At 74.8% G+C, this 12,482-nt stretch overlaps 1 protein-coding gene across 1 annotated transcript in view; it reads right to left on the bottom strand.

Moving 5' to 3' along the window:
* The window catches only part of AXL (AXL receptor tyrosine kinase), a 34,885-nt gene that overhangs the window by 3,265 nt on the left and 19,138 nt on the right, over nucleotides 1–12,482 (bottom strand). The window contains exons 15-19 of the mRNA XM_068910536.1: nucleotides 11,247–11,368; nucleotides 9,347–9,456; nucleotides 4,392–4,551; nucleotides 3,458–3,594; nucleotides 370–645 (exon numbers count right to left, since the gene is read on the bottom strand). Of these exons, the coding sequence (XP_068766637.1) occupies nucleotides 370–645; nucleotides 3,458–3,594; nucleotides 4,392–4,551; nucleotides 9,347–9,456; nucleotides 11,247–11,368 (805 nt within the window). The remainder of the gene's footprint in view (nucleotides 1–369; nucleotides 646–3,457; nucleotides 3,595–4,391; nucleotides 4,552–9,346; nucleotides 9,457–11,246; nucleotides 11,369–12,482) is intronic.

Here is a 12,482-nt window from a genome sequence, read left to right as displayed (position 1 = left end):
GGATCCGGGGGGGTCTGGCCGAGGCAGTGAGGCAGCCGGGGGGGTCCCGGCCGGGGGGGTCCGGGGGGGGGTCCCAGCCATGGCAGTGGGGCAGCCGGGGGGTCCCGGCCGGGGGGATCCGGGGGGGTCCCAGCCAAGGCAGTGGGGCAGCCAGGGGGTCCCGGGGGGGTCCAGGGGGGTCCTGGCCGAGGCAGTGGGGCAGCCGGGGGGTCCCGGCCGGGGGGGTCCGGGGGGGGGGTCCCAGCCAAGGCAGTGGGGAGGCCGGGGGGGTCCGGGGCAGGCGGCTCAGGCGCCCTCCCCGGAGGCGGCGCAGGGGGCCGGGGGCTCGCCGGGGGGGCGGCCGCTCTCGGGGGGGGCCGGGCAGGCCACGTAGCGGCCCGGGGGGGCGGCGGCGGGGGGCGCCGGGGGGGCGGCGGCGGCGGCGGCGGCGGCGGGGGGCGGCGGGGACGGCGGCGGCGGCGGGGGGCGGCGGCGGCGGCCCCCTCCTCCATGTTGACGTAGAGGCCGCCGGGGGGCCCGGGGGGGCCGGGGGGGCCGGGGGGGCCGGGCAGGCTCTGCAGGATCTTGGCCAGGGCCCCCCGCAGCTCCCCGAAACGCGGCCGCTCCCGCGGCTCCAGCGCCCAGCACCGCCGCATCAGCGCGTACCTGGGGGGCAGCGCAGGGCTGGGGGCGCCGGCCGGGGGGCTCGGGCGCCTGGGGGGGCCTGGGGGTGCCGGGGGGCGATGTGGGGGTCCCGGGGGTCCCGGGGGGCTCGGGGGCACGGGGGCACGGGGGGTCCCGGGGGTCCCGGGGGGCTCGGGCGCCTGGGGGGGCCTGGGGGTGCCGGGGGTGCCAGGGGCACGGGGGGGCCTGGGGGTCCTGGGGGTGATGTGGGGGTCCCGGGGGTCCTGGGGGGCTCGGGCGCCTGGGGGGGGCCTGGGGGTCCCGGGGGGCTCGGGGGCACGGGGGGGCCTGGGGGTGCCAGGGGCGATGTGGGGGTCTGGGGGGTTCAGGGGTGTGGGGGGGTCCTGGGGTCCCGGGGGGCTCAGGGGTGTGGGGGGGGCCTGGGGGTCCCGGAGGCGATGTGGGGGTCCGGGGGGTTCAGGGGTGTGGGGGGGTCCTGGGGTCCCGGGGGGCTCAGGGGTGTGGGGGGGGGCCTGGGGGTCCCGGAGGCGATGTGGGGGTCCGGGGGGTTCAGGGGTGTGGGGGGGTCCTGGGGTCCCGGGGGGCTCAGGGGTGTGGGGGGAGGGCCTGGGGGTCCTGGGGGGCTCAGGGTCATGGAGGGAGGGCCTGGGGGTCCCAGGGGTCCCGGGGGACTCGGGCACATGGGGGGGGCCTGGGGGTCCCGGGGGTCCCAGGGGGCTCGGGAGCGTGGGGAGGGCCGGGGGGTCCCGGGGGTCCTGGGGGGCTCAGGGGTCCTGGGGGTCCCAGGTGGCTCGGGGGGATGCAGGGGTCCTGGGGGGTCCCGGGGGTCCCAGGGGGCTCTGGGGGGTGTGGGGGTCCTGGGGGTCTTGGGCAGCTCAGGGAAGCTGGGGGTCCCAGGGGGCTCAGGGGTCCCGGGGGGCTTGGGGGGGTTTGGGGGTCCCGGGGGGCTCAGGGGTCCTGGGGGGCTCAGGGGTCCCGGGGGGCTCGGGGGGGTTTGGGGGTCCCAGGGGGGTTGGGGTCCTGAGGGTCCCGGGGGGCTTTGGGGGCTCAGGAGGGTTCAGGGGTCCGGGAGGACTCGGGGGGCTCGGGGGGGTTTGGGGGTCCCGGGGGGCTCAGGGGTCCTGGGGGGCTCAGGGGTCCCGGGGGGCTCGGGGGGGTTTGGGGGTCCCAGGGGGGTTGGGGTCCTGAGGGTCCCGGGGGGCTTTGGGGGCTCAGGAGGGTTCAGGGGTCCGGGAGGACTCGGGGGGCTCGGGGGGGTTTGGGGGTCCCGGGGGGCTCAGGGGTCCTGGGGGGCTCAGGGGTCCCGGGGGGCTCGGGGGGGTTTGGGGGTCCCAGGGGGTTTGGGGTCCTGAGGGTCCCGGGGGGCTTTGGGGGCTCAGGAGGGTTCAGGGGTCCGGGAGGACTCGGGGGGCTCGGGGGGATTTAGGGGTCCCAGGGGGCTCAGGGGTCCTGGGGGGCTCAGGGGTCCCGGGGGGCTCGGGGGGGTTTGGGGGTCCTGCAGGGTCCCAGGGGTACCCGGGGGCTGGGGGGATGCGGGGGGGCGGGGGAACCACGGGCACCGGGGGCTCAGGGGGACACGTGGAGCAGGGGTCACGCGTGCGCGGGAGGACACGTGTGCGCCGGAGGACACGTGTGCGCGGGGGTCACACACGCGTGTGCGGGGGGGTCACACACGTCTGCGGGAGGACACGCGTGCGCGGGGGGTTCACACGCGTGTGTGGGGGTCAAACATGCGTGCGCGGGGGGGGTCACACGGGTGCGGGGTGTCGCACACGCGTGTGCGCGCGGGGGGGCACTCACAGGCCGTCGAGGAAGAGGGGCGGCTGGCGCAGGCGGTGGCCGGGGGCGGCGCGGGGGGTCGCACACGCGCGCGGGGGGGTCACACGGGTGCGGGGGGGGTCGCACACGCGCGCGGGGGTGTCGCACACGCGTGTGCGCGCGGGGGGGCACTCACAGGCCGTCGAGGCAGTGGGGCGGCTGGCGCAGGCGGTGGCCGGGGGCGGCGCGGGGGGTCGCACACGCGCGCGGGGGGGGTCACACGGGTGCGGGGGTGTCGCACACGCGCGCGGGGGTGTCGCACACGCGTGTGCGCGCGGGGGGGCACTCACAGGCCGTCGAGGCAGAGGGGCGGCTGGCGCAGGCGGTGGCCGGGGGCGGCGCGGGGGGGTCGCACATGCGCGCGGGGGGTCACACGCGCGCGGGGGGGGTCGCACACGCGTGTGCGGGGTGTCGCACACGCGTGTGCGCGGGGGGGCACTCACAGGCCGTCGAGGCAGAGGGGCGGCTGGCGCAGGCGGTGGCCGGGGGCGGCGTGGGGGGGTCGCACACGGGTGCGGGGGGGGTCACACGGGTGCGGGGGGTGTCGCACACGCGTGTGCAGGGTGTCGCACACGCGTGTGCGGGGGGGGCACTCACAGGCCGTCGAGGCAGAGGGGCGGCTGGCGCAGGCGGTGGCCGGGGGCGGCGTGGGGGGGTCGCACAGGCGCGCGGAGGGGTCACACGTGTGCGGGGTGTCGCACACGCGTGTGCGCGGGGGGGGGCACTCACAGGCCGTCGAGGCAGAGGGGCGGCTGGCGCAGGCGGTGGCCGGGGGCGGCGCGGGGGGGTCGCACACGCGCGCGGGGGGTCACACGGGTGCGGGGTGTTGCACACGCGTGTGCGGGGTGTCGCACACGCGTGTGCGCGGGGGGGGGCACTCACAGGCCGTCGAGGCAGAGGGGCGGCTGGCGCAGGCGGTGGCCGGGGGCGGCGCGGGGGGGTCGCACACGGGTGCAGGGTGTCGCACACGCGCGCGGGGGGGGTCGCACACGCGTGTGCGCGGGGGGGCACTCACAGGCCGTCGAGGCAGAGGGGCGGCTGGCGCAGGCGGTGGCCCTGGCGCAGGTAGTCGTAGACCTCGCTGTTCTCCACGCCCGGGTAGGGCGTCTGCCCCCGCGTCGCGATCTCCCACATGGTCACCCCGAAGGACCACTGCCCCCGTGGCGGCGGCTCGTTGGCCGGGGCCCGGGGATCTACGCCCGGCCCCTCCCATTGGCCGGGAGCCGGGGAGCTCCGCCTGCCCTCCTCCCATTGGCCGGGAACTGGGGATCTATGCCTGCCTCCCTCTCATTGGCCGGGACCCGGGGATCTACACCCGCCCCCCTCCCATTGGCCAGGACCCAGGGCTCTACACCTGCCCCCCCCCCATTGGCCGGGAGCCGGGGCTCTACACCCACCCACCCCCCCCATTGGCCGGGAGCCGGGGCTCTACACCCCCTCTCATTGGCCGGGACCCGGGGCTCTCCCCCCCCCCCCCGCCATTGGCCGGGAGCCGGGTCTCTACACCTGCCCCCCCCCCCCATTGGCCGGGACCTGGGGCTCTACACCCACTCTCCTCCCATTGGCTGGGACCTGGGGATGTACACCCGCCCCCCTCCCATTGGCCGGGACCCAGGGCTCTCCCCCCCCATTGGCCGGGAGCCGGGGCTCTCCCCACCCTGCCATTGGCTGGGACCCGGGGATCTACACCCACCTCCCCCCCATTGGCCGGGAGCCGGGGCTCTACACCCCCCCCCCATTGGCCGGGCCCCGGGGCTCTCCCCCCCCCCCCCATTGGCCGGGCCCCGGGGCTCTCCCCCCCCGCCATTGGCTGGGACCTGGGGCTCTACACCCGCCCTCCTCCCATTGGCTGGGACCTGGGGATGTACACCCGCCCCCCTCCCATTGGCCGGGCCCCGGGGCTCCCCCCCCCATTGGCCGGCCCCGCCGCCCCGCAGGCCGGGCCGCACCACGTCGCTCTGGCTGGTGTAGACGCGGTCGGCCAGGCTCTCCAGGGCGCTCCACTTGACGGGCATCTTGGCCACGCGGCCCTGCCGGTAGTAGTCGCCGCTGCGCAGCTTCTTGCAGAGCCCGAAGTCGGCCACGCGCACGCGCAGCCGCTCGTCCAGCCTGCGCGGCAGCCCTCAGCCGCCGCCCCCTCCCCGTTCCCCTCCCCGGCCCCCTCCCCGGCCCCCGCCCCGGCCCCATCCCCGTCCCCATCCCATCCCCAGCCCTCAGCCGCCGCCCCCTCCCCGGCCCCATCCCATCCCCATCCCCAGCCCTCAGCCGCCGCCCCCGCCCGGCCCGCGCCCCCTCCCCGTCCCCATCCCATCCCCAGCCCTCAGCCGCCGCCCCCTCCCCGGCCCCAGCCCCAGCCCCGTCCCATCCCCAGCCCTCAGCCGCCGCCCCTCCCCGGCCCCCTCCCCGGCCCGGCCCCGTCCCCGTCCCCGTCCCATCCCCAGCCCTCAGCCGCCGCCCCCGCCCGGCCCCGGCCCCCGCCCCGGCCCCCGCCCCGGCCCCAGCCCATCCCCAGCCCATCCCCATCCCATCCCCATCCCATCCCCATCCCATCCCCATCCCATCCCCAGCCCTCAGCCGCCGCCCCCGCCCGGCCCCGCGCCCCCTCCCCGGCCCCCGCCCCGGCCCCATCCCATCCCCATCCCGTCCCCAGCCCTCAGCCGCCGCCCCCGCCCGGCCCCGCGCCCCATCCCCGGCCCCCCAGCCCATCCCCATCCCATCCCCATCCCCATCCCCGTCCCCATCCCATCCCCATCCCCATCCCCATCCCCATCCCGTCCCCAGCCCTCAGCCGCCGCCCCCGCCCGGCCCCGGCCCCCGCCCCGGCCCCCGCCCCGGCCCCAGCCCATCCCATCCCCGTCCCGTCCCCATCCCATCCCCAGCCCTCAGCCGCCGCCCCCGCCCGGCCCCGGCCCCCGCCCCGGCCCCAGCCCCGTCCCCGTCCCATCCCATCCCCATCCCATCCCCATCCCGTCCCCAGCCCTCAGCCGCCGCCCCCGCCCGGCCCCGGCCCCCGCCCTGGCCCCCGCCCCGGCCCCAGCCCATCCCCATCCCATCCCCATCCCATCCCCATCCCATCCCCAGCCCTCAGCCGCCGCCCCCGCCCGGCCCCGCGCCCCCTCCCCGGCCCCGTCCCATCCCCGTCCCCGTCCCCGTCCCCATCCCCATCCCCATCCCCATCTCCGTCCCCATCCCATCCCCGTCCCCATCCCCATCCCCGTCCCCATCCCCATCCCATCCCCATCCCCATCCCCATCCCCATCACCGTCCCCATCCCATCCCCGTCCCCATCCCCATCCCCGTCCCCATCCCATCCCCGTCCCCATCCCCATCCCCATCCCCATCCCCATCTCCGTCCCCATCCCATCCCCGTCCCCATCCCCGTCCCCATCCCCATCCCCATCCCATCCCCATCCCCATCCCCGTCCCCATCCCATCCCCGTCCCCATCCCCATCCCCGTCCCCATCCCCATCCCATCCCCATCCCCATCCCCATCCCCATCCCATCCCCATCCCCATCCCCATCCCCGTCCCCATCCCCATCCCCATCCCCATCCCCGTCCCCATCCCATCCCCGTCCCCATCCCCATCCCCATCCCCATCCCCGTCCCCATCCCCGTCCCCGTCCCCATCCCCATCCCCATCCCCATCCCCGTCCCCATCCCATCCCCATCCCCATCCCATCCCCAGCCCTCAGCCGCCGCCCCCGCCCGGCCCCGGCCCCTGCCCCGGCCCCAGCCCCGTCCCCGTCCCATCCCATCCCCGTCCCCATCCCCATCCCCGTCCCCATCCCCATCCCATCCCCATCCCCATCCCCATCCCATCCCCATCCCCATCCCCATCCCCATCCCCATCCCCATCCCCATCCCCATCCCCGTCCCCATCCCCGTCCCCGTCCCCATCCCCATCCCCATCCCCATCCCCGTCCCCATCCCCATCCCATCCCCATCCCGTCCCCAGCCCTCAGCCGCCGCCCCCGCCCGGCCCCGGCCCCCGCCCCGGCCCCCGCCCCGGCCCCAGCCCATCCCCATCCCATCCCCATCCCATCCCCATCCCATCCCCAGCCCTCAGCCGCCGCCCCCGCCCGGCCCCGCGCCCCCTCCCCGGCCCCCTCCCCGGCCCCGTCCCATCCCCGTCCCCGTCCCCATCCCCATCCCCATCCCCATCTCCGTCCCCATCCCCATCTCCGTCCCCATCCCATCCCCGTCCCCATCCCCATCCCCGTCCCCATCCCCATCCCATCCCCATCCCCATCCCCATCCCCATCTCCGTCCCCATCCCATCCCCATCCCCATCCCCATCTCCGTCCCCATCCCATCCCCGTCCCCATCCCCATCCCATCCCCATCCCCATCCCCGTCCCCATCCCATCCCCGTCCCCATCCCCATCCCCATCCCCATCCCCAGCCCCGTCCCCATCCCATCCCCGTCCCCATCCCCATCCCCATCCCCATCCCCATCTCCGTCCCCATCCCATCCCCGTCCCCATCCCCGTCCCCATCCCCATCCCCATCCCATCCCCATCCCCATCCCCGTCCCCATCCCATCCCCGTCCCCATCCCCATCCCCGTCCCCATCCCCATCCCATCCCCATCCCCATCCCCATCCCCATCCCCATCCCATCCCCATCCCCATCCCCATCCCCGTCCCCATCCCCATCCCCATCCCCATCCCCGTCCCCATCCCATCCCCGTCCCCATCCCCATCCCCATCCCCATCCCCGTCCCCATCCCCGTCCCCGTCCCCATCCCCGTCCCCATCCCCATCCCCATCCCCGTCCCCATCCCATCCCCATCCCCATCCCATCCCCAGCCCTCAGCCGCCGCCCCCGCCCGGCCCCGCGCCCCCTCCCCAGCCCCGGCCCCGGCCCCGGCCCCATCCCCATCCCCGTCCCCGTCCCCGTCCCCGTCCCCGTCCCCATCCCCATCCCCATCCCCATCCCCGTCCCCATCCCCATCCCCATCCCCGTCCCCATCCCCATCCCATCCCCGTCCCCGTCCCCGTCCCCATCCCATCCCCATCCCCGTCCCCATCCCATCCCCATCCCATCCCCATCCCATCCCCATCCCCATCCCCGTCCCCGTCCCCATCCCATCCCCATCCCCGTCCCCATCCCATCCCCGTCCCCATCCCCATCCCCATCCCCATCCCCGTCCCCATCCCCATCCCATCCCCATCCCCGTCCCCGTCCCCATCCCATCCCCATCCCCGTCCCCATCCCATCCCCGTCCCCATCCCCATCCCATCCCCATCCCCGTCCCCGTCCCCGTCCCCGTCCCCGTCCCCATCCCATCCCCGTCCCTGTCCCCGTCCCGTCCCCATCCCCGTCCCCATCCCCATCCCCATCCCGTCCCCGTCCCCATCCCCGTCCCCATCCCATCCCCATCCCCGTCCCCATCCCCATCCCCATCCCCGTCCCCATCCCCGTCCCCATCCCCATCCCCATCCCCATCCCCGTCCCCATCCCCGTCCCCATCCCATCCCCGTCCCCATCCCATCCCCATCCCCGTCCCCATCCCATCCCCATCCCCATCCCATCCCATCCCCATCCTGTCCCCATCCCTGTCCCCATCTCATCCCAGCCCCTCGTCCCGTCCCTGTCCCATCCCCATCCCTGTCCCCATCCCCATCCCCGTCCCCATCCCTGTCCTGTACCATCCCCATCCTGTCCCCATCCCTGTCCCCATCTCATCCCAGCCCCTCGTCCCGTCCCTGTCCCATCCCCATCCCTGTCCTGTCCCCATCCCTGTCCCCGTCCCCATCCCCATGGCCCCTGTCCCATCCCCATCCTGTCCCCATCCCTGTCCCCATCCCTGTCCTGTTCCATCCCCATCCTGTCCCCATCCCTGTCCCCATCTCATCCCAGCCCCTCGTCCCATCCCTGTCCCATCCCCATCCCTGTCCTGTCCCCATCCCTGTCCCCGTCCCCGTCCCCATGGCCCCTGTCCCATCCCCATCCTGTCCCCATCCCTGTCCTGTCCCCATCCCCATCCCTGTCCCCATCCCTGTCCTGTCCCGGCCCCTCCTTGTCCCATCCTGTCCCTGTCCCATCCCCACCTCTGTCCTATCCCACCCTCGTCCTGCCCCATTCCCGTCCCCATCCCATCCTGTCTGTCCCATCCTCATCCCTGTCCCATCCCCTCCTTGTCCCGTCCCCATCCCCGTCCCCATCCCTCTCCTGTCCCATCCCCATCCCGTCCCTGTCCCATCCCCTCCTTGTCCCGTCCCCATCCCCATCCCCATCCCTCTCCTGTCCCATCCCCATCCCGTCCCTGTCCCATCCCCTCCTTGTCCCGTCCCCATCCCCATCCCCATCCCTCTCCTGTCCCATCCCCATCCCGTCCCTGTCCCATCCCCTCCTTGTCCCATCCCCATCCTGTCCCCATCCCACCCTATCCCCGTCCCCTCCCACCCCCATGGTCCCCGTTGTCCCCATGCTCCCCGTTGTCCCCGTGCTCCCTGTGCTCCCTGTGCTCCCCATAATCCCCATAGTCCCCATAGCCCCCATGGTCCCCACAGTCCCCATGGTCCCCACAGTCCCCGTAGTCCCCATAGCTCCCATAGTCCCCGTGGTCCCCATAGTCCCCATGGTCCCCATAATCCCCATAGTCCCCATAGCCCCCATGGTCCCCGTGGTCCCCGTGGTCCCCATAGTCCCCATAGCTCCCATGGTCCCTGTGGTCCCCATAGTCCCCATGGTCCCCATAATCCCCATAGCCCCCATGGTCCCCATGGTCCCCGTGGTCCCCATAGTCCCCATGGTCCCCATAGTCCCCATGGTCCCCGTGGTCCCCGTGGTCCCCATAGCCCCCGTGGTCCCCATAGTCCCCATGGTCCCCGTGGTCCCCATAGCCCCCATGGTCCCCATGGTCCCCGTGGTCCCCGTGGTCCCCGTGCCCGTCACTGACATGCAGTTCCTGGCGGCCAGGTCGCGGTGGATGAAGTTCTTGCCGCTCAGGTACTCCATGCCGCTGGCGATGTCGGCCATGAACCCCACCAGCGTCCGCGTGGGCAGCGCCTGGGGGCGGCTCCGTCACGGGGCGCCCGGCCCACCGCGACCCCGTGGGACCCCAACCCCACCGGGACCCCCGGGACCCCCAAGGGACCCCCAACCCCGTGAACCCCACCAGCGTCCGCGTGGGCAGCGCCTGGGGGCGGCTCCGTCACGGGGCGCCCGGCCCACCGCGACCCCGTGGGACCCCAACCCCACCGGGACCCCCTGGCACCCCCCCATCCCCCCTGGACCCCCAGCACCCCCATGGGACCCCCACCCCCACCAGGACCTCCCACGACCCCCGGGACCCCCCCAGGATCCCCAGGACCCCCATCCCCCCAGGACTCCCACCCCACCAGGACCCCCCCCAGGATCTCCATGGGACCCCCACCCCACCAGGACCCCCAACACCCCCAGGAGATCCCCACCCCCCAGGACCCCCAGGACCCCCGGGACCTCTGGGACCCCCCAGGACCCCCATCCCCCCAGGACCCCCAGGACCCCTGGGACCCCCACCCCCCAGGACTCCCCAGGACCCCCAGGACCCCCAGGACCCCCGGGACCCCCGGGACCCCCCAGGACTCCCACCCCCCCAGGACCCCAGGACCCCCAGGACCCCCACCCCCCAGGACTCCCCAGGACCCCCCAGGACCCCCCAGGACCCCCACCCCCACCAGGACCTCCCATGACCCCCGGGACCCCCCCAGGATCCCCAGGACCCCCATCCCCCCAGGACCCCCACCCCACCAGGACCCCCAACACCCCCAGGAGATCCCCACCCCCCAGGACCCCTAGGACCCTCCAGGACCCCCAGGACTCCCCAGGACCCCCCAGGACCCCCGGGACCCCCCAGGACTCCCACCCCCCCAGGACCCCTGGGACCCCCACCCCCCATCCCCCCAGGACCCCCAGGACCCTCCAGGACCCCCAGGACTCCCCAGGACCCCCCAGGACCCCCATCCCCCCAGGACTCCCACCCCCCCAGGACCCCAGGACCCCCAGGACCCCTGGGACCCCCACCCCCCAGGACTCCCCAGGACCCCCAGGACCCCCGGGACCCCCGGGACCCCCCAGGACTCCCACCCCCCCAGGACCCCAGGACCCCCAGGACCCCTGGGACCCCCACCCCCCAGGACTCCCCAGGACCCCCAGGACCCCCAGGACCCCCGGGACCCCCGGGACCCCCCAGGACCCCCACCCCCCAGGACTCCCCAGGACCCCCAGGACCCCCCAGGACCCCCCATCCCCCCAGGACCCCCCAGGACTCCCCAGGACCCCCCAGGACCCCCATCCCCCCAGGACTCCCCAGGACCCCCAGGACTCCCCAGGACCCCCCAGGACCCCCACCCCCCAGGACTCCCCAGGACCCCCAGGACCCCCCAGGACCCCCATCCCCCCAGGACTCCCCAGGACCCCCCAGGACCCCCCATCCCCCCAGGACCCCCCAGGACTCCCCAGGACCCCCCAGGACCCCCATCCCCCCAGGACTCCCCAGGACCCCCCAGGACCCCCAGGACCCCCCAGGACCCCCACCCCCCCAGGACCCCCCAGGACCCCAGGACCCCCAGGACCCCCACCCCCCAGGACTCCCCAGGACCCCAGGACCCCCAGGACCCCCACCCCCCAGGACTCCCCACGACCCCCACCCCCCAGGACCCCCCAGGACCCCCCAGGACCCCCAGGACCCCCAGGACCTCCACCCCCCAGGACTCCCCAGGACCCCCAGGACCCCCATCCCCCCAGGACTCCCCAGGACCCCCCAGGACCCCCCAGGACCCCCAGGACCCCCAGGACCCCCCCGGCCCCCGGCTGACCACGGGGCAGTGGCCCAGGCGGGAGCAGAGCAGGAAGCTGTGCAGGTCGCCGTGCTGCATGAAGGGCAGGATGACGACGGGCGAGGGGAAGCCCTGGCCGCCCCGGCTCTGCAGGCACACGCCTGCGGGGGGCTCAGCACGCCGCCGGACGCCTGGGCCCGCCCGCCGCACCCCCCCTCCCCCCGCCGGGCCGGCCCCAGCCGCGGGCTGCAGACCCCAAGGGGGGAGCCAGCCCCTAATGGGCAGTGCGGACCCCAAGGGCACATTGCAGACCCCAAGGGAGGGTGCAGATCCCAAAGGGACATTGCAGACCCCAAGGGGACGTTGCAGACCCCAAGGGATGTTGCAGACCCCAAGGGAGGGTGCAGACCCCAAAGGGACATTGCAGACCCCAAGGGAGGGTGCAGACCCCAAGGGATGTTGCAGACCCCAAAGGGTCATTACAGACCCCAAGGGGACATTGCAGACCCCAATAGGGGGTTCTAGACCCCAAGAGGACGTTGCAGACCCCAAAGGGGACGTTGCAGACCCCAAGGGATGTTGCAGATCCCAAAGAGACATTGCAGACCCCCCAGGGGACATCGCAGACCCTAAAGGGACATTGCAGACCCCAAGGAAGGGTGCAGACCCCAAGGGGATGTTGCAGACCCCAAAGGGGACGTTGCAGACCCCAAGGGGACGTTGCAGACCCCAAAGGGACATTGCAGACCCCAAGGGGCCATTGCAGACCCTAAAGGGGACGTTGCAGACCCCAAGGGGATGTTGCAGACCCCAAAGGGACATTGCAGACCCCAAGGGGACGTTGCAGACCCCAAGGGATGTTGCAGACCCCAAGGGGATGTTGCAGACCCCAAAGGGACATTGCAGACCCCAAGGGGACGTTGCAGACCCCAAGGGATGTTGCAGACCCCAAAGGGACATTGCAGACCCCAAGGGGATGTTGCAGACCCCAAGGGGATGTTGCAGACCCCAAAGGGGATGTTGCAGACCCCAAGGAAGGGTGCAGACCCCAAGGGGACGTTGCAGACCCCAAAGGGGACGTTGCAGACCCTAAAGGGACATTGCAGACCCCAAGGAAGGGTGCAGACCCCAAGGGGACGTTGCAGACCCCAAGGGATGTTGCAGACCCCAAAGGGGACGTTGCAGACCCCAAGGGGACGTTGCAGACCCCAAGGGAGGGTGCAGACCCCAAGGGGCCATTGCAGACCCCAAAGGGGATGTTGCAGACCCCAAGGG

Source organism: Struthio camelus, chromosome 16, assembly GCF_040807025.1.
Source record: "Struthio camelus isolate bStrCam1 chromosome 16, bStrCam1.hap1, whole genome shotgun sequence".
NCBI lineage: Eukaryota > Metazoa > Chordata > Aves > Struthioniformes > Struthionidae > Struthio > Struthio camelus.
Note: the sequence above shows the minus strand (reverse complement) of the source record. Positions and strands in the feature narration are given on the sequence as shown.